The sequence below is a fragment of the Meles meles genome, chromosome 3 (genome assembly GCF_922984935.1).
Source record: "Meles meles chromosome 3, mMelMel3.1 paternal haplotype, whole genome shotgun sequence".
Taxonomy (NCBI): Eukaryota; Metazoa; Chordata; class Mammalia; order Carnivora; family Mustelidae; genus Meles; species Meles meles.
Window position 1 is genome coordinate 91,806,051 of NC_060068.1, and position 27,071 is coordinate 91,833,121.

General features: G+C 39.3%; 1 protein-coding gene across 4 annotated transcripts in view; it reads right to left on the reverse strand.

Moving 5' to 3' along the window:
- Positions 1-25,495, reverse strand: part of KIF2A (kinesin family member 2A) — a 77,272-nt gene extending 51,777 nt beyond the window's left edge. For 2 of the 4 annotated variants that reach the window (XM_045999155.1, XM_045999154.1), the window contains exon 1: positions 25,212-25,495. In XM_045999155.1, coding sequence (XP_045855111.1) covers positions 25,212-25,275 — 64 coding nt within the window. In that variant the 5' untranslated portion in view covers positions 25,276-25,495. The remainder of the gene's footprint in view (positions 1-25,211) is intronic. The other 2 variants (XM_045999157.1, XM_045999156.1) reach the window with 1 other exon arrangement.
- Positions 25,496-27,071: the final 1,576 nt, after the last annotated feature.

The following is a 27,071-nucleotide window of genomic DNA, read 5'->3' on the forward strand; positions in this document are numbered from 1 at the left end:
ATGCCTAGAGCTAAGATTATGGAGATTTAAGAATATATAGTGAGTGACCTAAGGCTAAGGGCCAGGATCACTGAAAGGAAGGAAAGAAGTTCATAGAACTGAGAGGCCACAGTAATGGAAGGATCACCTATATATGAATATTGCATTTACCAAGAAACATGATAGAAGTAGGATAGGAGACAGTAACAGTCAGTCAGGAGCAAAAGTCTCCAAGAAAATAGGAAAGTTGACAATGTCTGAGATTTCTATCTTAGAAAACCACGTACATAGTATTTCCATTAACCAAGATAAGTAATACAGTAAACAGAGAAATATGAAGATAAAAAGACAATGGATTCCATTTTGGATGAGTTTCATTTGAAATACTAGCAGGATATCCATGTGGAAACATCTAGATGGGAGACCTGAAACTCAAGAGAAAGATACAGCCCCAAGAGACATTTTAAAGTTTTTATTTTAAAAACTTCAATTCTGTTATGAAAAATTGCAAACTTAAACAATATATTAGAAACACTACATACCTTTCATTCAAGTTTCATAAAGTTTTAATACAAGGCCAATCCTAATGCCCTTCATCCCACCATTACAAATGGATTATTTAAAAGGAAATCTCAGATATTAACCACCCATATTTACCACAGTATGTATAGAGATAACAATTTTATGCAGTTTTCACACTTCTTTTTTTTAATCCCTTCTAGGGCGCATGGGTGGTTCATTTAGTTGAATGTCCACTCTTCGGTTTCAGTTTAGGTCATGATCTCCAGGTTGTGAGACCCAGCACTATGAGGCTTAAGAGAGTCTCTCCCTCCTTTCTTCCTCCTCCTCTGCCCCTCCCACCAACTAATACTACCACAAGAGCATGCACAAGCTGTCTCTCTCAAATAAATAAAATCTTAAAAAACAATCCCTTCTAATACATTTATTTTTCTTCTTTTCCCAGATGTTTTAGTACAGTTGAAAGGGTTTTTAATCAAATGAAACCTATGCCACTGATCTGTTTTAAAGTAATATTCTAAGACCTTACTCATCTTCTATCAAACTGAAGTGTATTTTTCAGAAATGCTAAATTAATTTGCTCTCTATGTTGAAAGGTCAAGAATGAGTGTTAAGATCAAAGAATATATACAAATATTTTAGGTGATAAAGGTCATGGAGAGGACTATAGAAGTAAAAGGACCAAGCGGACCGCACCTTAGATTAGGCAATGGTTTCTTAGAAAAACAAAAGCACAAGCAACAAAAGATGAATAAACTGGACTTCATCAAAACTAAAACCTTCTGGAGCACCTCGGTAGCTCAGTCAGTTAAGCATCTGACTTCTGCTCAGGTCATGATCTCAGGGTCCTGGAACTAAGTCCTGTATTGGGCCCCCTGCTTATCAGGGAGTCTGCTTGTCTGTCTGCCCCCTACCGTTGCCCACCCCCCCACAGCTGGCACTGTCTCTCAAATAAATAAAATCTTTAAAAAAAAATTACCAACTTTTGTGCTTCAAAGAATACTAACCAAAAAAGGGAAAACACCATTCAGAGGATGGGAGAAAATATCTGCAAAGCATATATCTGATAAGAAAATAATATCCAGAACTTATAAATAACTTTTACAACTCAACAACAACAAAACCTGATTTTTAAAATGGGCAAAGAGGGGCACCTGGGTGGCTCAGTGGGTTAAAGCCTCTGCCTTCGGCTCAGGTCATGGGGTCCTGGGATCGAGCCCCACATTGGGCTCTCTGCTCCTCGGAGAGCCTGCTTCCTCCTCTCTCTCTGCCTGTCTCTCTGCCTACTTGTGATCTGTCTGTCAAATAAATGAATAAAATCTAAAAAAAATAATAATAATAATAAAATAAAATGGGCAAAGAATCTAAAGAGACATTTTCCATAAAGAGACATACAAATGACTAGTAAGCACATTCACAACCAGGAGGATGGCTATAACAAAATAGACAATAACAAGTTTCCACAAGGATGTGGAAACAGTGGAACCCTCAAATATTATGAGAATGCCAAAATATTGTAGCCATGGAAAACAGTACGAAAATTCCTCAAAAAATTCACCACAGAGTTATCATATGACCCAGCACTTTCACTCTTAGTTATATACCCAAGAAAATGTAAAACATATGTCCACACAACAACTTATAGGTGAATGCTACTCTTTTTGTTTTTTCCATTTTATTTATTTTTTCAGCGTAACAGTATTCATTCTTTTTGCACAACACCCAGTGCTCCATGCAAAACGTGCCCTCCCCATTACCCACCACCTGTTCCCCCAACCTCCCACCCCTGACCCTTCAAAACCCTGAGGTTGTTTTTCAGAGTCCATAGTCTCTTATGGTTTGCCTCCCCTTCCAAATTTTTTTTTTTTTTTTAATAAACATATAATGTATTTTTATCCCCAGGGGTACAGGTCTGTGAATCGCCAGGTTTACACACTTCACAGCACTCATGATAGCACATACCCTCCCCAATGTCCATAGCCCCCTCCCCCTCTCCCAATCCCACCTCCCCCCAGTAACCCCCAGTTTGTTTTGTGAGATTAAGAGTCATTTATGGTTTGTCTCCCTCCCAATCCCATCTTGTTTCATTTATTCTTCTCCTATCCCCCTAACCCCATGTTGCTTCTCCATGTCCTCATATCAGGGAGATCATATGATAGTTGTCTTTCTCCAACTGACTTATTTCACTAAGCATGATACACTCTAGTTCCATCCACGTCGTCGCAAATGGCAAGATTTCATTTCTTTTGATGGCTGCATAGTATTCCATTGTGTATATATACCACATCTTCTTTATCCATTCATCTGTTGATGGACATCTAGGTTCTTTCCATAGTTTGGCTATTGTAGACATTGCTGCTATAAACATTCGGGTACACGTGCCCCTTCGGATCACTATGTTTGTATCTTTAGGGTAAATACCCAGTAGTGCAATTGCTGGGTCATAGGGTAGTTCTATTTTCAACATTTTGAGGAACCTCCATGCTGTTTTCCAGAGTGGTTGCACCAGCTTGCATTCCCACCAACAGTGGAGGAGGGTTCCCCTTTCTCCACATCCTCGCCAGCATCTGTCATTTCCTGACTTGTTCATTTTAGCCATTCTGACTGGTGTGAGGTGATATCTCATTGTGGTTTTGATTTGTATTTCCTTGATGCCGAGTGACGTGGAGCACTGTTTCATGTGTCTGTTGGCCATCTGGATGTCTTTTTTGCAGAAATGTCTGTTCATGTCCTCTGCCCATTTCTTGATTGGATTGTTTGTTCTTTGGGTGTTGAGTTTGCTAAGTTCCTTACAGATTTTGGATACTAGCCCTTTATCTGATATGTCGTTTGCAAATATCTTCTCCCATTCTGTCAGTTGTCTTTTGGTTTTGTTAACTGTCTCCTTTGCTGTGCAAAAGCTTTTGATCTTGATGAAATCCCAATAGTTCATTTTTGCCCTTGCTTCCCTTGCCTTTGCCGTTGTTCCTAGGAAGATGTTGCTACGGCTGAGGTCGAAGAGGTTGCTGCCTGCATTCTCCTCAAGGATTTTGATGGCTTCCTTTCTCACATTGAGGTCCTTCATCCATTTGGAGTCTATTTTCGTGTGTGGTGTAAGGAAGTGGTCCAATTTCATTTTTCTGCATGTGGCTGTCCAATTTTCCCAGCACCATTGAAGAGGCTGTCTTTTTTCCATTGGACATTCTTTCCTGCTTTGTCGAAGATTAGCTGACCATAGAGTTGAGGGTCGATTTCTGGGCTCTCTATTCTGTTCCACTGATCTATGTGTCTGTTTTTGTGCCAGTACCATGCTGTCTTGATGATGACAGCTTTGTAATAGAGCTGGAAGTCCGGAATTGTGATGCCACCAACTTTGGCTTTCTTTTTCAATATTCCTTTGGCTATTCGAGGTCTTTTCTGGTTCCTTATAAATTTTAGGATTATTTGTTCCATTTCTTTGAAAAAAATGGATGGTATTTTGATAGGGATTGCATTAAATGTGTAGATTGCTTTAGGTAGCATAGACATTTTCACAATATTTATTCTTCCAATCCAGGAGCATGGAACATTTTTCCATTTCTTGTGTCTTCCTCAATTTCTTTCATGAGTACTTTATAATTTTCTGTGTATAGATTCTTAGCCTCTTTGGTTAGGTTTATTCCTAGGTATCTTATAGTTTTGGGTACAATTGTAAATGGGATTGACTCCTTAATTTCTCTTTCTTCTGTCTTGTTGTTGGTGTACAGAAATGCAACTGATTTCTGTGCATCGATTTTATATCCTGACACTTTACTGAATTCCTGTACAAGTTCTAGCAGTTTTGGAGTGGAGTCTTTTGGGTTTTCCACATATAGTATCATATCATCTGCGAAGAGTGATAGTTTGACTTCTTCTTTACCAATTTGGATGCCTTTAATTTCTTTTTGTTGTCTGATTGCTGAGGCCAGGACTTCTAGTACTATGTTGAATAGCAGTGGTGATAATGGACATCCCTGCCGTGTTCCTGACCTTAGCGTAAAAGCTTTCAGTTTTTCTCCATTGAGAATGATATTTGCAGTGGGTTTTTCATAGATGGCTTTGATAATATTGAGGTATGTGCCCTCTATCCCTACACTTTGAAGAGTTTTGATCAGGAAGGGATGCTGTACTTTGTCAAATGCTTTTTCAGCATCTATTGAGAGTATCATATGGTTCTTGTTCTTTCTTTTATTAATGTGTTCTATCACATTGATTGATTTGCGGATGTTGAACCAACCCTGCAGCCCTGGAATAAATCCCACTTGATCGTGGTGAATAATCCTTTTAATGTACTGTTGAATCCTATTGGCTAGTATTTTGGCGAGAATTTTTGCATCTGTGTTCATCAAGGATATTGGTCTGTAGTTCTCTTTTTTGGTGGGATCCTTGTCTGGTTTTGGGATCAAGGTGATGCTGGCCTCATAAAATGAGTTTGGAAGTTTTCCTTCCATTTCTATTTTTTGGAACAGTTTCAGGAGAATAGGAATGAGTTCTTCTTTAAATGTTTGGTAGAATTCCCCTGGGAAGCCGTCTGGCCCTGGGCTTTTGTTTGTTTGGAGATTTTTGATGACTGTTTCAATCTCCTTACTGGTTATGGGCCTGTTCAGGTTTTCTATTTCTTCCTGGTTCAGTTGTGGTAGTTTATATGTCTCTAGGAATGCATCCATTTCTTCCAGATTGTCAAATCTGTTGGCGTAGAGTTGCTCATAGTATGTTCTTATAATTCTCTGTATTTCTTTGGTGTTAGTTGTGATCTCTCCTCTTTCATTCATGATTTTATTTATTTGGGTCCTTTCTCTTTTCTTTTTGATGAGTCTGGCCAGGGGTTTATCAATCTTATTGATTCTTTCAAAGAACCAGCTCCTACTTTCATTGATTTTTTCTATTGTTTTTTTGGTTTCTATTTCATTGATTTCTGCTCTGATCTTTATGATTTCTCTTCTCCTGCTGGGTTTAGGGTTTCTTTCTTGTTCTTTCTCCAGCTCCTTTACGTGTAGGGTTAGGTTGTGTACTTGAGACCTTTCTTGTTTCTTGAGAAAGGCTTGTACCGCTATATATTTTCCTCTCAGGACTGCCTTTGCTGGGTCCCACAGATTTTGAACTGCTGTGTTTTCATTATCATTTGTTTCCATGAATTTTTTCAATTCTTCTTTAATTTCCTGGTTGACCCATTCACTCTTTAGAAGGATGCTGTTTAGTCTCCATGTATTTGGGTTCTTTCCAGCTTTCCTCTTGTGATTGAGTTCTAGCTTCAGAGCATTGTGGTCTGAAAATATGCAGGGAATGATCCTAATCTTTTGATACCGGTTGAGACCTGATTTGTGACCCAGGATGTGATCTATTCTGGAGAAGGTTCCATGTGCACTAGAGAAGAATGTGTATTCTGTTGCTTTGGGATGAAATGTTCTGAATATATCTGTGATGTCCATCTGGTCCAGTGTGTCATTTAAGGCCTTTATTTCCTTGTTGATCTTTTGCTTGGATGATCTGTCCATTTCAGTGAGGGGAGTGTTAAAGTCCCCTACTATTATTGTATTATTATTGATGTGTTTCTTTGATTTTGTTATTAATTGGTTGATATAGTTGGCTGTTCCCACGTTAGGGGCATAGATATTTAAAATTGTTAGATCTTCTTGTTGGACAGACCCTTTGAGTAGGTTATAGTGTCCTTCCTCATCTCTTATTATAGTCTTTGGCATAAAATCTAATTGATCTGATATAAGGATTGCCACCCCAGCTTTCTTCTGATGCCCATTAGCATGGTAAATTGTTTTCCACCCCCTCACTTTAAATCTGGAGGTGTCTTCGTGTCTAAAATGAGTTTCTTGTAGGCAACATACTGATGGGTTTTGTTTTTTTATCCGTGAATGCTACTCTTAATAACATAACAAAAAAAAAAAAAAAACAAGAAACACAAATGCAAAAATAAAACAAAATCCTCCCAAACAAAAACAAAACTCAACCCAAATGCCCATCAATTGACAAATGGGTAGGTAAAATCTAATATTATTCAGGTATAGATACTGAAACATACTACAAAATGGAAAAACTTTGGGCATAGATTATGGTCAGTGAAAGAAGTTAAGACACTTAAGGTTTCATTTCGTATAGTTCCACTTACAGTGTCCAGAATAAGCAAGTCCACAAAGACAGAAAATTAAGCAGTGGATGCGAGGGGATGGAGTAAAGAGGGGAAATTAATGACTACTAATGGGTATGAGTTTGTCTGGGATGATGAAAATGTTTTGAAATTAGACTGTGATAATAGTTGAACACCTTTGTGATTATACTTAAAATCACTGAACTGTGTCTTTTAAAAGGGTGAAAAAGTTGTTTCTCACCTGGATTTTTTTTTCTTTTTTTACTGAAAAAATTGAAATACAGGCATACAACATAAGGATTCAATATTTATACATACTGTAAAATGATCACCACAATAAGTCTAGTTAACATCCATTGCCATACATAGCTACACATTTTTTTCTTGTGATGAGAACTTTTAAGATGTATTCTTAACAATTTTCAAATATACAATATCATTAACTATAGTCCCCATGCTGTATATTCCATTCCCAAGACTTATTTTATAACTAGAAGTTTATACCTTTTGAAAGCTTTTACCCATTTTGCTCCCTCCTTAACAGGACTGCTGACAATCACCAGTCCGTTCTCTGTATCTATGAGTTGTTTTTGTTTTGGTTTTTAGATTCCACATTTAGTGCTCGCTTTGGCAGCACATATACTAGATTACACATTTAAATGAGATCATATGGTATTTGTCTTACTCTTATTTTACTTAGCATAATGTTCTCTAAGTCCGTCCATGTTATCAAAAATGGCAAGATTCCCTTCATCTTTTAATGACTAAAAAATATTTCATTCCATTTTCTTTATCCATGCATCCATTATCAATGGACACTTAGGTTGTTTCCACGTCTTAACTATTGTAAATAATGCTGCAATGAGCATGGGGTGCCAATACCTTTTCTAAATAGGGTGTCATTTCCCTTGGATAAATAACCATATGTGAATCACTCAATTACATGATAGTTCTATTTTCAATTTTCCGAAGCATTTACATACTGTGTTCCACAGTGGCTGTACCAATTTATATTCTCACCAACAGAGCATGAGGGTTCCCTTTTCTCCACATCTTCACCAACACTTGTCATTTCTTATCTTTTTAGTTAACAGCCATGTGTATGTCTGTTTTGGAAAAATGTCTATGCAGGGCCTCTGCCCATTTTTAAATCAGACTGTTTGGTTTTCTGATACTGAATTCTTAATATATTTTAGATATTATCCCCTTATCAGACATGTGACTTGCAAATATTTTCTCCCATTTGATAGGTTGCCTTTTCATTTTGTTGATGGTTGGTTTCCTTTGCTGCGCAGAAACTTTTTAGTTTAACGTAGTCTCATCATTTTTGTGTTTATTGCCTAAAGAGGGTTCATTTTATGACCTGTGAATTCTATCTCGACTTAAAAAAAGTAAATCACAGTAACTAGGGAAAAATACATGGAAACAGAACAGACCCAATGATAAAACACTAGGAAAACACCAACATTTAAGAAGTGGACAAAGAACAAGAACTTAGAAAAGAAATTAAGAATAGATCAGGAAATAGGAAGATAACTTGGATAAAATAGTACAATCAAGTTCAGCCAAACAGTTTTAAATATTTATTTGAGAGCTGTGCATGCAAGTGGGGGAAGGGGCACAGGGAGAGGGAGACAGAATCCCAAGCAGACTCTCCATTGAGCACCTAGCCGAACATTGGGCTTGATGCCAAAAACCTGAGAACACAACCCGACCCAAAATCAAACGAGATCGGGCGCGTTCAGGGTGGTATGGCCGTAGACCCGACCCAAAATCAAGAAGTAGACACCCAACCAACTGAGTCACCCAGGCCCCCCAAGGGAAATAGTTTTAAAAAGTAGGAGGAGATAGGGGCGCCTGGGTGGCTCAGCGGGTTAAAGCCTCTGCCCTCAGCTCAGGTCATGATCCCAGGGTCCTGGGATCAAGCCCCGCATCGGGCTCTCTGCTTAGCGGGGAGCCTGCTTCCTCCTCTCTCTCTCTCTCTCTCTGCCTGCCTCTCTGCCTACTTGTAATCTCTATCTGTCAAATAAATAAATCTTAAAAAAAAAAAAAAAAAAAAAAAAGAAGAGGGCTGCAATGTTGTTTCCAAGCAGTTCTTTAAAAAAAAAAAAGTAGGAGGAGATAGAAAAAAAGTACTACAATTGATTAAAAAATGTAAAAAATATTCACCTTTATAAGTAATAATACAAGTTTAAGTAAAACTCCCCACTGTTGCTATGAATTTTTTAAACTTTATTGAGATATAATTCACATAATATACAATTCACCTAAAGTATAGAATTTAATGGTTTTTAGTATATTCAGGTATTTGCAATCATCAATTTTGTAATATTTTAATCACCTCAAAAAATACACTTCATATCCTTTAGCCATAACTTCCCTATTCCTCCAACATCCTCCTCCCCAACATAAGTAATCGCTAATCTACTTTCTGTCTCTAGCCATCTGCCTATTCTTGGCATTTCATATAAATGAAATCATATAATGTGGTCTTTTGCGAGTGGCTACTTTCACTAAACATGTTTCCAATGTCTATGTTGTCATATCCCATCACATGAATAAACCACAATTTATTAATCAGCTGATGGACATTGGGGTTTTCACCTGTTGGTTATTATGAATAATGCTATAAACATTAATGTACATGTTCTCATACGGACAGATCCTTCCACTTCTCTTGGGTATATTTCTAGAATACAGCATGTTTTGTTTTTTAAAGACTTACTATTTTTAGAGCAGCCTTAGGTATAAAGCAAAATTAAGCAGAAGATAGAGATTTTTCTATATAGTCCCTGCCCCCATACATGCATAGCCTCACCCATTAACAACAACCCCCACCGGGCTAGTACATTTGTTGTAACTGATAAACCTACACTGACATATCATAATTACCCAAAGACCATTATGATTCACTCTTGCTGCTGTATGTTCTGTAAGTTTGGACAAGTGTATAATGACATGTACCCACCATTACAGCACCATACACAGTATTTTCATTGCCCTAAAATTCCTCAATTCTGCCTAGTCAGCCCTCCCCCAATTCCTAACTCTTAAAATCTTGGAAAAGTTTTTTTAAAACCTGAATTATTAAAAAAAAAAAAAAAACTAAACTAAATTATTGAGGATATGAAGACATGGTTAATCTATTCATTGCTGGTGTTAAGTTCATAACATGTTCAGTCAATAAAATAAATCCCTGCTATGTGACATACGGTACCATACTAGATGCTAAGTTGTTGTTTTTGTTGTGGTTTTTTTTTTTTAAGATTTATTTATTTATTTTAAGGGAGGGAAAGGGGATGAGGGAGACAGAATACTGAAACAGACTCCCCTCTGAGCACACAGCCTGATGCTGGGCTCGATCCTGGGACCATGAGATCATGACTTGAGCCGAAATCAAGAGCCGGCCACATAATCTACTGAGCCACCCCGGGGTGCTCTAGGATGCTAAGTTTATAGTAGAGAACCACAAAGACCTGGTATATGGCTTAAAAAAAAAAAAAAAAAAAAAGGCACGAAAATAAACGTATACTTACAAAGTAGGACAGAGTTTAAGACTGTAAAGTGTACTGAGAAAGAATAAGAGATCAAATTTTGATTCGAGACTCCAAAAAGACCCCTTTGACAAGTACAGAAATAATATTGAAGCTGAGAACGAAAAGCAACAATTGAGTTAGGCAGAGTGGGCAGTAAGAAAATCTGAGGTGAAGGGAAGATTTTGTACAAAGGCTCTGAGGTAGTAAAAAATCACTAAAAGAAAGCCAGTGAGTCTCAACATTGGGAACAAGGAGGTAAGTATGTAAGGTAACTCAGGAGAAAGCTAAGAGCCTGATCACACAAAGCCTTCAAATGTCATGTTAAGGATCAACTGATGCATGCTCTCCAAAATCTTAATATACTGATAATCTTTCCTTGCTCTTTCTTTTTAATCTCTTCTCATCCCTCTGGCTTCTTCCTTTCAACAAACATGATGATGTGATTTCTCTCTATTAATAAAAAAACAAGTGAGTAAGTGGCATAGCTGTGCATCTTCCACTTCCTCAGTATGGATGAAAGCTCCATGTGGAGACTTTTTTTTTTTAATTACCATATAATGTATTATGTGTGGAGACATATTTTTGTGGATTTTCCCATTGCTTTTACTCAATAACTAGTACACTGCCTAAAATGCTCAATACATATTGGTTGATGAACAAATAAACAACAGACACACTTTCACCCAACTACACTTCCAGTCAAAAGCTGGCATTGTGAACAGTAAAAGAACAGAGACATAACTGGCTTTAAGAGATTTAGTTCCTTGATCTGGCCTTGAATAACAAGGCAATCTACTTAAGTGAGTTAGCCAACTACAAACTGACAGAAATACAGGGAAATAATTTCATCAGCACGAATTTATTTAACTGTGCTTGAGTATGAAAAAATCCCACTCTATTATTAAGGCTAATCAAGTTTATTAGGTTAAAAACAGTAATGTTTATCTTTCAAAAACTTTTAATAACACATGGCATCTTGTTTTTCTATACTAGCTATCATAACACTAGAACTTAAATGCTTTTTATTTTATGTCTAGACCTCATAAACACTTTATAGATTAAGTATGCTATCTTTTCTGGGCCACTTAACTTCACAAGAAAACATTCTACTAGATTCTATAAACCCTAATCTCTATAATCCAAGCTAGCAAATCTCAAAAACGTATGTTGTACATTGCTGTGGACAGAGAGCACTTATGCAGATAAGAAGGTAAATTCACATATTCTCTTAGAAGCAAATTGTCAAGATCTACTGAAATTTAGGGCGCCTGGGTGGCTCAGTGGGTTAAGCCGCTGCCTTCGGCTCAGGTCATGATCTCAGGGTCCTGGGATTGAGTCCCGCATCGGGCTCTCTGCTCAGCAGGGAGCCTGCTTCCCTCTCTCTCTCTCTCTCTCTCTGCCTGCCTATCTACTTGTGATCTCTCTCTGTCAAATAAATAAATAAAATCTTTAAAAAAAAAAAAAAAGATCTACTGAAATTTAAAAACTACAATTCTGTGACCCAGAAATTCTACTTCTAGGACCCTATACTACAGATACAGTCATCAGTATGCAAAAAACGACAAAAGTTCAAGATTTTTCAATACAGTATTGGCTGTATAAGAGCTACAGATTGGGGGGCACCTGGGTGGCTCAGTGGATTAAGCCTCTGCCATCAGCTCAGATCACGATCTGTGGGTCCTGGGATCGAGCCCCCATCGGGCTCTCTGTTCAGCAAGGAGCCTGCTTCTCCTTCTTTCTCTGCCTGCCTCTCTGTCTACTTGTGATCTCTGTCAAATAAATAAATTAAAAAAAAAAAAAAGCTACAGATTGGGAACAATCTAAATAGTGGTATATTTAACCAATAATAAAAGGCAGCCATATAGACTATTATTTATGTATTCCAAGGTTCTTCCAAGATATCATTATTATTAAATGAAAATAATATTAAGAAGCACCAGTGTGTACAATATACCATCTGTAGAGAAAATATATTTACAAATACAAATATACATACACAAAAATATGTAATTACAAATATCTATATTATATGTAAGTAGAAATATAAAAACATTTCCTTGGAAATGCAAAACAAACCCCTGTACACATATACAAGAACCTGGAAATACTGGTTATCTCTTGGGAGAAGACTCAGGTGGCTAGGGGGCAAGGGTATGATACCAACTTTCTAATATATATCCTTTGGAACTTAATTATTAACCATGGTACTATATTAATATTCAAAACAGGTACTTAAATTTAAAAAGCAAGTTAAAAGTGTACATTAAAAGCAAAGACACAGAGGCGCTTGGGTGGCTCAGTGGGTTAAGGCCTCTGCCTTCAGCTAGAGTCATGATCCCGAGATCCTGGGATCAAGCCCTACATGGGGCTCTCTGCTCGGTGAGGAGCCTGCTTCCCCCTCTCTGCCTACTTGTGATCTCTGTCAAATAAATAAATAAAATCTTTAAAAAAAAAAAACAATAACAACAACAAAGACACATACCTCTCAATGCTCTGAAGATGAACACAAATCAATTTTTTTCAGAACGTGAGAAACTGAATAGAGCAGTGAAAGAAGAGCACAGCTAGAACTTCATTTAATCACTGGTTCAAAAATAAATAATTTACTAAGCATGAACAAGACCTGCACTAGGCACCAAGGATACGATAGAACTGGAGTCTGACCAAAGACAAATTAAACAGATACAATACCATGAGAGTTCTGATGAATAAACAGAGGGGACTCAGAGACCACAAAGCAGGGGACCTATTCTACTCTTGAAATCAAGGAAGAATAGAATGTTTAACAGAGACAAAAAGGAACAGCAATACACCAATTAGGTAGGTAGAAGTGGAGTGTTCTAAAAAGAGTTCAATATGTCTGGAGGGCCTCAAATAAGCTGCAAAAAATCAGACTGGAGAGGGAAGTCACTTTGTTCAGGGTCTAGAGTAAGCTATGTTAGAGTGAGGCTTTAACCAAAGGGCAAGAGAGAGAGCATGTGACAAAAAGTTTTAAGCAGATGACTAAGGGGTCACATTTGTATGTCTGAAATGTTACTCTTAAAGAAAAATCAACCAAAGCTGGAGAGACCTATTAAGAATTTGTTGCAACAATTCAGGAAAGACATAATCCTAGCCTCACCAAGATTACAGCAGAGGGATAGAAAAAGCATACGGACTGAAGAGATGCTTTAGCAGTTATATTAAGAGAACCTGAGGATAGGATATGATGTTAGGAGACACCAAGGAAGACATCTAGGTTTCTGCGTTGGGCAGTGGGTGATGCGTCCAATTTTGGACATGCTGAATTTGACCTATGTATGAGACAGCCATATGGAGATACTCAGTAATCCATCCATCAGATACAAAGAGTACTATCCGCAGCCAACCAAGGCTGAGGTGAAGCATTTAGTTCACTCAGAGAGAGATTACTATGTGAGAAGTACCACAAAGTTAGGACCAAGCCCCGAGGAACACCGACTTTAACAAAATAAAGAGAGAAAGAACACCTGCAAAGTTTAAGAAGGAAAAACATGAGGGCTGGAAGAACACAAAATATTTTATTTACTTCTAGTTTAGTTAAGGAATGGCTCTTAATGAAACCCAAAGGACATGTAAAGTTAAAAGCAATGTATTTTTCTTAATAAAAGTGAACCCCTCCCAAAAAAGGTACCCTAAAAACCATATAAAAAAAATACAGAGATATTTAGGGTCATCCTGTAGCCAATTCTCAATTAACGGCTGTGGGGGGAAGTGGATGGTAAAAATGCAACTCATACATTACCCCCAAAACAATTTCAAGCAACAATTTTATAAAAATAAAGATGACTGAATCTAGAGAGGCCCCCAAATTCATCAATTATGCCAATGGACTCCTAGCAAGTTTCTATAATCTCTTGTATACTCCTGACAATACTGCTGCTCATCTAACAAGAAATTCTTTCAAATAAAACATATGCCCTTGTCTAAAATTTTGAGGGTCATGGGAGCAAGGATGGCCTAAACTCACGCAATGGCAAAGAGACTGGCAAAGACCAACATTTCTTTTTCTAAAGAAATCATAAAGCCCCAGGGCACTCGCACTGAGTGCCACAGTTATTTACTAGTCTGCTACAACTGACAAAGTAGTCTTTACTAGGAAGAAATCCTGTTTCTTTGCCTTCAAAGGCATCAGATTAAGGGACATAGAATGGTCAGGCAGCATATGCCAGCTGAATTAATAAAAAAACAACTAAAGGCAATCTACACCATAGAAAGAAAAATGAAAGCACTATTTAATGATCTGACTTCCAATGCCTGGAACATCCAGTACACAAAGAACTCTTAAGGAATTAGTGTAGAGGAATTTAGAGGAAGATAATCTATGCTCTAATCTATTTGCTACTGACTTCACGTATAGCTTTAGACAAGTCAACATCTTCACTATAAAAACGTAAGTCTGACCTATAGCAGTATTTCATCAGAGTTGTTTGTGATTAAATTGTTAAGACGTACCTCATTAATTAGGGTATCTAATTGTTCTCCATTCCTAAAAATCATATACTGGTAAATCACTAATGTCCATTTCTTTTTAGTCCACAGTAAACTAAAGGCTTAAAAATACTACCTCCTCCCCAAAAAAGTTTAATGTTGTTTGCACTCCCAACTCACTTTCCATATGATGAAACATCAGTGGATTTCATGTATTTACCGTACAAGAGGAATTCCCTATTTTATAACTAGAACAGGTAAACACCTGTTTAAATTCAACCCTGGCTCCCCTCAAGAATAAAGTTTCTAGACACACTGCTTGGATATCTATCACACCATTTGAACTATAAACTCAAAATGTCCATGGGCCAGGCCTATTTCAATCCTCTCACTGCACTACAGCTCATTTTAAAAACTGTGTCCGCAAACCCTAAATCTCTCATATTGGCCAAAAGACAAAGCATAACAAAAATGAAGAGCAAAAGTTAACCTTAACTGCAACCTGATATGGAATAAGAACCTCATTATTAAAAATACTATAAATTCTTGCCATTAATTGGTCCATTATTCCAAAAGCACCTTTAACTTTTAACACCTAACGTGTACATACCCACCTTTTAAAATAAATTTATTTTTTACAGCAGTTTTAGGTTGATAGCAAAAATTGAGCAAATCCCCTGGCCCCAGATACCCAGAGCCTCCCTTATCATCAATAGCCCACAACCCGCACGCTTGCACAATCAATGAACCAACAATGACACAGTACTAATAGTCAAAGCTCATAGTTTATATTAGGGTTCATTCTTGGTGTGGTATCTTCTATGGGTTTTAACTCATGTATAACATGTATCTACCATTATAGTATCATAGAGAATAATTCCACTGCCCTAAAAACCCAATGTGCTCTATTCATCCCTCACTTACCTCTTTAAAGTCCTAAATTGCAAAAGCAATTAAGACATTTTAAATGCTGAAATGACATTCAGAATTTTAGGGATGAAAAGGTAAGGTGAAAGCCAAGGCAAAAAAAATAGGACAATAATAAGAGCAAAGGAAAAGTAAAAAAGAGTAGCTGTATTTTAAGATTCAAAACGCTTCATCCCTTAAAAAGCTGAAGCTATATCCTTTAAGTGTTGTTTTTCCTTCAATTCCCTTCCACTAATTCTGAGGGTTATGGCTAATACACTATATAACTGAGTCTTAAGTAGGCAAAGCAGTTAGTTACAGCTTAAGTAAATTCCTGTTCTACATATAAACATTTACTGGAAGTGACTCATACCTTAGACTCACTTACTTTAAAGATACTAGTGGCGAAAAAACTGTAAATAGCCCGAGTTGTATGTTCTCTTTGGTATCATATTGTACACAGGCTCTACAGTCCTCTACAAAATATTCATGAATAGGATTAGCTTGATTAAACAGAAGAGATCTTGTAACCTACACTCAGACTTTCCAAATGTTAAGTCCATTCCTTTCACCACATCTGTTCTTTATTCAGCACAAGTGATATACCACCATATAACGTCCATTCTTTTTGCAGATTGCTGGATCTTATCTCTTCCTTAATCATTGCTCACTCTCCTGGACTGATGCAATCTTATCCTTGCTAGCTCTCATTTTCAGAATTATTCTCTCTCTTAATCTATCACTAATCACTAGCTAACTCCTATTACTGCTTTTAGGAGATTAAGTCCTACTGTAGTTTCCAAGTGTCCTAGAAATTAATTCCAAGAAGCCTTACCTTACCTTTGTTTCCAAGTCTTCAATAACGTGTCCCAGATTACTACTTCTTCCTTATTTTTCTCTTCTATCACACTCTCTTCTATCTGTTTGTAATGCTTTTTTATTTGACAGCCCTCCATTTTCAGCTCAGGGACTTCTCACATATTGTACTACATGCCTGCAGTGTCTCCTCCCCATCCCCCCACGGCACTCTACTGGTCAACTTCTTTCCACCATTAAAACTTCACTCTCCGTGAAATGTTGTCTGATCACTATTCAGAAATGCTTTATTTTAGAGAAATAAAATAACATTTATTTTAGAGAAATAAAATGTTATTTTATTTCTCTAAAATAACAGATCACAACCTGTGTGCACAATGAAATCACCTCTATGTGGGAAGTTAAGTTTCATCAATGCAGGTGTTATTTTAAAATTTTTAAATAAAATACCAATGCTCAGGCTCCGTATCAGGCCAATTAAACAGACTCCCTATGCAAAGGACCCAGATATTAGTAGTGATGGAGAGGAGGCTGTTTTTTATGTTTGGATGTTTTTAATTTCAAAGTCTCACAGGTGATTCCAATGAGTAGCCAGGGTTGTGAAACCACTACACAGACTCTACCCAATTTAGAAAGAGAACTCCCACAACTACATTTATCCAATGTTCCCTAAATATATCTATATCTCACACCACTAAAATACACTTACCACATTGTCCTGACCAATGCATATAATGTAAATATGTGAAATTGAGCTTCATAAGGCTTAAACACTTCATAGTGATTTATATACTCTGAGCACAGGGTTTCGCTTCCACGAAATGGATAACATACTGTCTACCTTGCAGGGTTGTCATGAAAATCAAGCAAGATACTGGATATTAACACATTTAGGGAAGCAACTGACCTTATAAAGGGTGCAAATGTTAAATTCCTCCACATATCAAGAATAACACCAGGATTCAATTTTTAAGAAACAAACACAATTCATGTGGCAGTATGAAAGATACAAGCTATCTGGATGGAGCTGAGTAGATAAATGCTGACCAAGAGTTAAAATCAAAAAGTCACTCTTTGTATAGTGTAAACACCATGCAAATTTTACTCTATGTCCCATCCTAATCCCATCTTTCCTTTAAAAATGTTTTATGTACGAAATAAGTCTTTGAAAGTAAGTAAAACATATATCCCAGGCAGGTGTCTGATTCTTATAGTCCCCTGGCCATACTGTGGGGAGGGTTTTCCAAATTACATACAAACACCAGCAGGTGATTGATCAATTTTTCATGCTCTCCTTCTTTGGTCCCTGTGTCTACAAGCACCCCAATATTAGAGAGAAACCTGATGCCACTGGCTCCTATACCAGAAATGCAAAAGTGAGAAAATCTGATTCCTTTAGCTATCAAAACAAAGGTAAAAAGCCATAAAGTTAAAACTCAGATGGCCATTAGAGAAAATAGGCCAGTAATAACAAATAATGACAATTTCAAAAAAGTGACAGGGCTACAAGGATTGATGGCACTGTATTAAGAATTCTGAGGATGAATATGGGCTTATCAGGAAAGTACACCATAAGGGATAATGGATATCAGGTGAAAAGGAGAGCATTTCTGGAAGACTCCTAACTCCCAAGAGTCTAAATAAAGAGCCTAAACCTAAAAAGAGAAGTGGTAATCATGTACACACAGAACAGCATACTTCTATTGGTACATATCACACTATACCTCAATCATTTATTTACTGTTTTTGAAGGCAGGAACTGTGTGTGCCTTATTCTTTTTTGTATCTCCACCACCTATCAGAACGCCTGACAGATAATAAGCTATTAACTAATTAAAAAATGTACTTAATTAAATCTTCAATAAGAAAAAACTATGAGATCACACTACTTTGTGATACAGCATAATTACTTATGGTCTATATACCAAAACATCCTCACTCTCTCAAGGCTAGTTGTAGCAGAGAATGACAAAAACAAGTGGTACCAAAATGAGAGAGCCCTAGGCAAAGACTAGATTTACAAGCACAATTTTAAAAAGGGACACCTCCCTAGTCATTTTACTCCCAGGAGACAGCAACAAAAAGTTAACTTAAGGTTAACCAACAATGAAATGATATTTCATTTCATTTGAGCAAGTTTTCACAAGACAAATCCCAATAACCATGAACCTGATTTAGCTCTCTATGTAAAATACATGGTACAGTATCCACTACATGTAATCAAGCCCTTAAATGTTTAAGATAGTTAGGTTCTAATGCCTATTTTCACTTAGGCACTGTAATACAATTTTTATTACTTTAATTGAAGGAGATAGTATGTGATGGGAGGGCAATGTAACCTATATTTACTCCACAACTGGACCAGAAGAGTGAAAATGAGTTGTTCCTAAGGCTTAAAAATTTTATCTGTTCTATCCTAAGTATGATCTCAAAACAAACACCTTAAAAGATTATTTTAGGGCGCCTGGTTGGTCAGTCAGTGAAGCGTCTGCCTTTGGCTCATGAGGAAGGTTTTCAGGTCATGATTCCAAGGTTTCAGGGTCCTGGGATCGAGCCCCATGTCAGGCTGCCTGCTCAGCAAGGAGCCTGCTTCTCCTTCTGTCTCTGTCTTTCCCCCCTTACCCCCTGTTCATGCTCTCTCTCTCTCTCAAATAAGTAAATAAAATCTTAAAAAAAAAAGATTATTTTATGTTACAGGACAGAGGTGTTAAAAGCAAAGTAGATGGCTGAATCCAAGAATTAAGCTTTGCAAAAGATTAATGTAATATTAATGACAAGTATACTTGTGACTAGTGAGAATGGGTCTAGATGATCCCTAAAGGAACCCTGTTCTAGACATTCCACACTCAAGCCTCCTTCCCTATTTAAACAAGACACAGGCTCAACTAGCACTTTGTTACTTTCCAGATTTTAAAAAATTATGACATACAGAACAAATTGACACATAAGTTTTCCCCAGAAATCCAAAATTTTTGCCTAAGAATCAAGTGACTAGGCAATGAACATAGATTCCTGGGTTTCTGTGATAATTCTAGAAGCAACAAGTGACTAGTGAAAAGGGCTTTAAAGCCTTAAACTGTTGAATCTTCATCCTTATAGTTAATAAAATGTCAGAATTCAATCTGATCTCACCAATTTGGAAAATTTAATTCAATGTTACCAATTGTAGGTTTTCTGAGCCTCTCTGGTAGCAGTAGAAAAAAATTTTACTACAGGGGCTTTTACATCTAGGAAAAAAACCAAACACTAAAGTACAAAAGGTATATAACTTCATACCATCATCCACAAGCATGTGTCAGCACTTAAGAAAACTCGGAGTGAAAGAATCTAGGGTTTGGTTGAGATTATGTAATTTTATTTAATTAACACGTGATCCTGACAAATAATCCAATCTTAGTTTCTTTGCCTATAAAATGATAAATCTATCACTTCCTACACTATTACCTCACAGGTTTCTTGTGAGGATCCAATTAAATAGCCTGTTTGAAAACCATGAAGGCCTACATGAAAAAATAGTCAACATCATCTGGCATCAGGGAAATACAAATCAAAACCACAGTGAGATATACCACCTCGTATCAGTCAGAATGGCTAAAATTAACAAGTCAGGAAACAAAAGATGTTGGCAAGGATGCAGAGAAAGAGGAACCCTCTTACACTGTTGGTGGGAATGCAAACTGGGGCAGCCACTCTGGAAAACAGTATGGAACTTCCTCAAAAAGTTAAAAATGAAATACCTAATGACCCAGCAACTGCACTACTAAATATTTATCCAAAGGATACAAACACGGTGATTCGAAGGAGCACATGCACCCCAATGTTTATAACAGCAATGTCCACAATAGCCAAACTAGGGAAAGGGCACAAATATCCATCCACAGGTGAATGGATAAAGAAGATGTGGTATATATACACAATGAAATACTATGCAGTCATTAAAAAACTGAAATCTTGGGGCACCTGGGGGGCTCAGTGGGTTAAAGCCTCTGCCTTCGGCTCGGGTCATGGTCCCAGGGTCCTGGGATCATGCCCCGCATCGCATCGGGCTCTCCACTCAGCAGGGAGCCTGCTTCCTCCTCTCTCTCTGCCTGACTCTCTGCCTACTTGTGATCTCTGTCTGCCAAATAAATAAATAAATCTTTAAAAAAAAAATGAAATCTTGCCATCTGCAACTATGTGGACAGAACTAGAGGGTATTATGCTAATCGAAATAAGTCAATCAGAGTAAGATAATTATCATATGATGTCATTCATATGTGGAAGTCAAGAAAGAGAACAGGTGAATATAGGAGAAGGGAGGGAAAAATAAGATGAAATCAGAGGGAGGCAAACCATAAGAAACTCTTGATCACAGGAAACAAACTGACGTTTGCTGGGCGGAGGGAGGTAGGGGGATGAGGTAACAGGGTGATGGACATTAAGGAGAGTATGTCATATAACGAGCACTGGGTGCTATAAGCAACTGATGAACCACTAAACTCTAGCTCTGAAACTAATAATACACTATGTTAATTAATTGATTTTAAAGAAAACTATGAAGGCCTAACTATACATATATGGAACCATTATCATACTAGTTACCATGTAAAAGGAAATTATTAATCCACAAATTTCCCTATTCCAGCCACTCCACAGAGCCACAATAATTGTACCTAAAGAACAACTATATTGTTACATTGTTCATTTTTATTACCTACATTCACAGTCCATTCTCCAAAGTTTACCTAACGACACGGAAAGATGAACTGTCAGAAGAATGAATATGGCAAAATAGGAAGGAGAATTAGGCCATTTAAAATCTTTCCTAAAGACTGACTGCTCTAAACTCCAAGATTCCTGATAAATCCTTTGAAATCTTTAAGTTCATGACTTCAGATGCCTAATTAAAGCATTCTTTTCACCAATACTTTATTAAGAAACAGTATTATTTTTGTCCTTGTGACCTTCTAGTTACTATACCATTATCACTTTTTTTAAAAAAATATTTTATTTATTTGACAGAGAGAAATCACAACTAGGCAGAGAGGCAGGCAGAGAGAGAGGAGGAAGCAGGCTCCCTGCAGAGCAGAAAGCCCCATGTGGGGCTCGATCCCAGGCCCCTGGGATCATGACCTGAGCCAAAGGCAGAGGCTTTAACCCACTGAGCCACCCAGGCGCCCCCGTTATCACTTTTTACCAGATCATTCCAAGTGGGCTCTATAACACTGCTCCTTAGTGCCCTTCTAAGACTGAGAAACATTTGCTACACATCCTCATTGGGTTGTAGAAAGCTGTGTATGGTTCCTAAATAACAGAATTCTCACTTTATTACCACAGTTCTTGATACTCTGGTTCCTATATTATGCAAGACAGGTTCCCGGCTGCCATAACAAGCTGTATGAATCTACACAAGTCCCTTAAAGTGATTTAGGGCTCTGTTTCCATATTTATAAAAATGAGAACTAGACTAACTTCAAGGATCCTTCTGGTTGATCCTTCTCTTCAGATCACATAAATCAGTGCTGTGACTAAGAGACCCCAGAGAACAATCCCATCAGAGTTGCAGCTTCCAAATATTCAAAACATTTCTCATCCCTCCCCTAGTCTCTAAATGATAATTACAGATACTGTCAAGCAGCAGGTAAGAGATGTTTTACAATACTTTTCAGATTTCCCAATAAAGAATACCTAGCTATGGGGCCACTGGGTGGCTCAGTTGGTTAAGCCTCTGCCATCAGCTCAGGTCATGATCCCAGGGTCCTGGGATGGAGCCCTACGTCAGCCACCCTGTTCAGTGGGGAGCCTGCTTCTTCCTCTCCCTCTGCCTGCTGCTTTCCCTGCTTGCACACGCTCTCTGTCAAATAAATACATTAAATCTTAAAAAAAAAAAAAAGAAAGAAAGAAAAGACTACCTAGCTACGTAACAGTAAGATTGCAGGTTTTAGAGTCATTGGATTCCAAAAATGAGGTGACTCAAAAGAGTAATAGGGAGCCACATGCAAAAAAATAAATTATACATGACTATCCATTTCCAGAAACTAGTCTAATTTCATACCAGGTTATCGCCTGCTGGTGAACAATTTCAGTATATCTGACCCCTGTCATTTTTAATGTCAGAATACCAGAAATGTCACATTAGCTTCAGCAGATCACTCAATTCCAGTCAACTCTGGGGATGTTGTACTAAGAGGCCTGAATTGAGTGGGGTAGAGGGGGCAGAGCAGAGTAAGGAGGTGGTAGCCTACACAGAAAGGTTTCACTTCCAGGTAAGATTTCATCAGAATGGTTAGCTTAAATGTTTGAAAACCAAAGATCCAATAATAAATGATTCACTCAAAAACTATATGCAAGAACCTCTGCTAGGGACATTGAGGAGATTCAAAGATGAATTTAGGAAACTGAAGAGGCTATTAGCATCTTACTCCCGCAACACCCTGACTGTGGTTGATGTGGATCTGGGTAGCCTGCCATCCCTCAATTGGATTCTCTACACCAGCTCTTCTCCAGTGCAGTTTGAAAATACAATATTAAAAGAAATATATGCAAATATTAATACTTCAGGAAATATGCTGCCTCATGAGTGATACAGAATGACTTAGGATTTCAGAGGCTGACTATCCATCTGGTTTTAGTAATTAGTGAAGACTTACTGGGATTAGTTTTGAGAAGAGCCCTTAAAGATAAGAATAAATTGATTTTAGTTTATCTCTTGGCCCTCAGAATATGTTTTATTTATATATGAGCATCACTGATTGGAGAAGCATGCTTTTAAACAAGTATCACCATTAGGAAGCATGCAGAACATCAAGTGACCAATTAACAGCAACCCTTCTTCACTCATGTGATTTCCCACTGTCTCAGGCATGACATTAGTGCTCATCCAACTACAAAGTTTATTTTTGTTACAATAACCACTAGTGTTTTATCCAATACAGACCTGCTATAGAAGTGGGAGGAAACAAAACAACTTCTTTAATGTGAAAAAAGAAAGCTTGTGGGGAGTTTCCTACACATCTTTTTCTGCTGTGACACACCACTATCCAATGCAAATGACCCTTCCCTTTAAGTTGTCTACTTTTACCTTCCACCAATTCGATTATGCATCTGAGGAGCATAAATATGTACATGACTAAAGGCTGGGATAATACACTCTGTAACAATTTCCATTATGACCCCATGGGCAAACTGTTTTTGAAATGTGACTTTAGGTTATTAGCACGTATAGAAGAACACAAAGCTCCTACATATATGTTTGGATTTCTGGTAAAGGCAAAGGCTTGAAGACTATTTTAAGTCTCTGTCCTAGAACCCAAAAATGAACCAAAATTATTTCAAGTCATAACAAAAAGATGTTTAGAAAAAATTTAAAAACTCGAAGATTACACATGCCCTATGATACCGTTTTTTAAATATATTTTGTAATAACACCTACAATCATAATGGTTTAGAATATAAAGAACCTAACACATTTATTGCACCCCCAAATTTCAAATAATATGCAAATCCTACTTTCATTAGAATGCAGTGAACCCTTGTTCACCTAAAAGAGAAATAACAGTAACAGAACTGTTTAAGGACAGTAATTCGAAGAGAAAATAAAAAGAAACCCCAACCCAAGAAAAGGAGACATCGCTTTCCCGGTGGTGTTACTGGTAACTACTAAAGCTCTAAGCGGTCTAAGTGATCTCTGCACATTCAGGGCAATGATGCTTCCGGTTATTATTATCTCAAATATAAGGGAAAAAAATCATTAGCTATACGAGGTCTAACAATATATCACACAGATAACAGGTACGTCAATCTAGCTTCACAGAACTTGGTCAAACTTGCTTAGAAACCAGGAGGGTGTGGATGTGATAGCAACGTTACTACAGACCATGCAAGAGGATAATAAGCCATAAATAAAGGTGAGTGTCAGGGAGAGGGAGTCATGAACACCGCACACACCTATTACATATCTCTAGTTCTTCCAATACTCGAATTGAGAAAAATTGTACTTATTTCTCTCCGTGCATTTTCTCTTTCACAATATAAATTATTTCCGTGCCTGACTGGCATCTCACTCCACATCCCAAGCTAGTGACATAAAACATTTTCCCCAAGAGGATAGAAAGATACATAAGCCTAAGGTTTTTTCTTTTCTATTAAGCAGGTATGTTCACCTCACTTTAACTTCTCTCTCGAGGGTGTGAATATATCAACATCCGGTCGCCCACCCCCACCCTCTCGGTAAGCATCGCATTGACTAGGCTCATCCCTCTCCTTCCCTTTCAGTCTCATCACCTCTGGGAAGCTTATCGAACACTTCTTCCCGCTCCCCCCACCCCCACATATTCATGGCCGAGCCGCATCCTTCTTCCAAGGAAGGGACTAGCAAAAAAAAAAAAAAAGAAAGGCATGCTCGAGAACCGACTGGGGAAGAAGCCTGACCAGCTTCAGGGCTGGCCTTTTTCCCCTCGCCTCCGGCCGGCAGTTGATTCTCTAAATACTGAAACCACTGGTCTCCACGCTCTCCCCACCCCACCCCCACCCCCTGGTAGACACTGCCGGAAAATGAAAAGGCCGGGGTGAAACGCGAGGCTGGGTCCTCCCTAGAGAAGCCCGCTGTCCCCAGGGAGGATGGAGATCGTGGGAAGAGCGGGGACCCCCGTCCCGGGACCGACCGCCTCACCCACCCGAACCCCCAAAGATGCTGCCGCGACACCCAGGCCATCGCCAGCGGCCCCTCCCCGCCCCCCGCACTGCAGCTGCACCCGGGGCGGACCCCACGCCGGCCTCACTCGCACACACGCCACACACAAAAGCGCCGCGGCCGCCGCCTTCCCGCCCCCACAGCCCGGCGAAGCAATCAATGAGGTGGCCGGCCCCGCGTCCCCTCCATGAACACCCGAATGCAGGGCCCGGCCGGTAGGGGCGGCGGCGCGGCTCACCATCGCTCCGCTTGATCTCCACGTAAATCCCGATCTGGATCTTGCCGAAGTTGGCCGTTGCCATCACCTCATCTGGAGCAGCAGCGGCGGGCCGAGGGAGGGGGACGGAAAGGCGGAAAAGGCGGGGAGGGGGCGGGGTAGGTGTGGGAGGGGGAGCGGTTGCCCGCGGCCGCGCCGGCCCGGGCGACAGCGTGAACGCGAGCCGGGGCCGCGAGGAGCAGCGGCGGGGAAGCAGGCGGAGGCCCCGGGCCTGCAGGCCGGCGGGAGGACGCGCACGCCGGGGCGCGTCGGGGTGAAGCGAGGGCCGGGGCCGTCAGGCGGCGCGGGGGAGAGTGGGAGGGCCCGCGCCGCCCGCCGGGGAGCCGACGCTGAGGAGGCGGGGCGCCGCGCGCCTGCGCAGAGCGCGCCTCCCGCGTCTCTTCCTCGTCGGCCAGCCTTTCCCCGCTGCCTTGAGGCGCCCCCCGCGCAGCTTTGCGGCGGGGCGGGCGGGCGTTGGCTGCGGCTTCATCGGCGGAGGGAGCGGAACGCGCGTGGCACCGCCCCGAAAGACCCAGGGTCGCGTTTGATTTCGGCGCGCGGCCTAGAAGAGGCGGGAACCCGCGCGCTGGTGCCTTCCTGTCTCTGTGGCTTCCATGATTTGTCCCTGTGGCCCGAATGGATTAAGGGTCCTATCGGTTGTGGGCTTTCCGAGTGGAATATGGGGTTGAACGACTTGAATATAGGGACCGGCCATTGACAGCAGGGGCATTGTGTTTCATCTGACAGTGTCATCAGTATTGCCACTTAGAGGTGACCGACCCAAGTAACCCAAGGTTTCCCATCCAGTTACGGAAAAGGGGAAGAAACGCCCTAAACCGAATGAAGTTCCTCTTCTTCATGGCCTTGCCTTACAGCTAGATCGTCGCGACTACTCAAACGTAAACCGTGTGCTGGAGCCACCTTGACTGTTCTGTTTACGGTGCGTCCGAAGCTGGTGTCTAGTCGTCTCTGCTGTAGGTAGGGTTCAAGATTTTATTTGCTATGGCCCATAAAGGCAATAACGATGATTGAGGGACAGGGCAGACAGCATAAGGTTGACTAAGGAATGTGCCTTTTCTGCAGAGTCACTTGCCTAGTCTGACCACATCAACGTGAAGAGAAAGACTCCCCACCCTGGGAGAGCAGGAAGACCATGTAGACAAGGAACATGGAAACTTTACAGCACCATGCAGAAACTAACAAAAATATGACTTTTGCTTCTAGTGTTCAGTCGTGTTATGGAGGAAACACACTTTTAATGCCTTACTTTCTCTAGTCATTGTTAATCTCTCTGTAATAACTAAAAATAAACAGTTTTAAAATATAAAAATTGGAAGCTAGATCCATGTGTGTGTTAAGTGCATATGTGCATATATGCACACGCCTAGAATTTTCAGCCCAGTATAATCAAGCAGACTCTAAAAAATGTTGAAAGACTCAGACTCCATCTGTAACTTGAACATATTGAAGGCATACCCGTCAAAAAATGAAGTTTCTTAAATATATTTAAAAGAATATATTAAAAAAAAACGCTGGGTAGACAACTTAGGAAATAACATCTGTTTTGTTGTTTTGTTTTGTTTGTTTGTTTTAGAGAGAGAGGGAGAATGTGGGGGACACAGGGAGAGAGAGAATCTTAAGCAGGCTTGATTCCCAGCATGGAGCCCCATGTGGGGCTCAATTTTACAACCCACGAAATCCTGACCTGAGCTGAGATCAAGAGTCACATGCTCAACAGACCGAGCCACCCAGGTGCCCCATAATGTCTGCTTTTCTACTCCAGAAATGACATCACTGTAAATCTCACTTCAGGACCTCTGTTTCAAAATAAGATTTGAACAA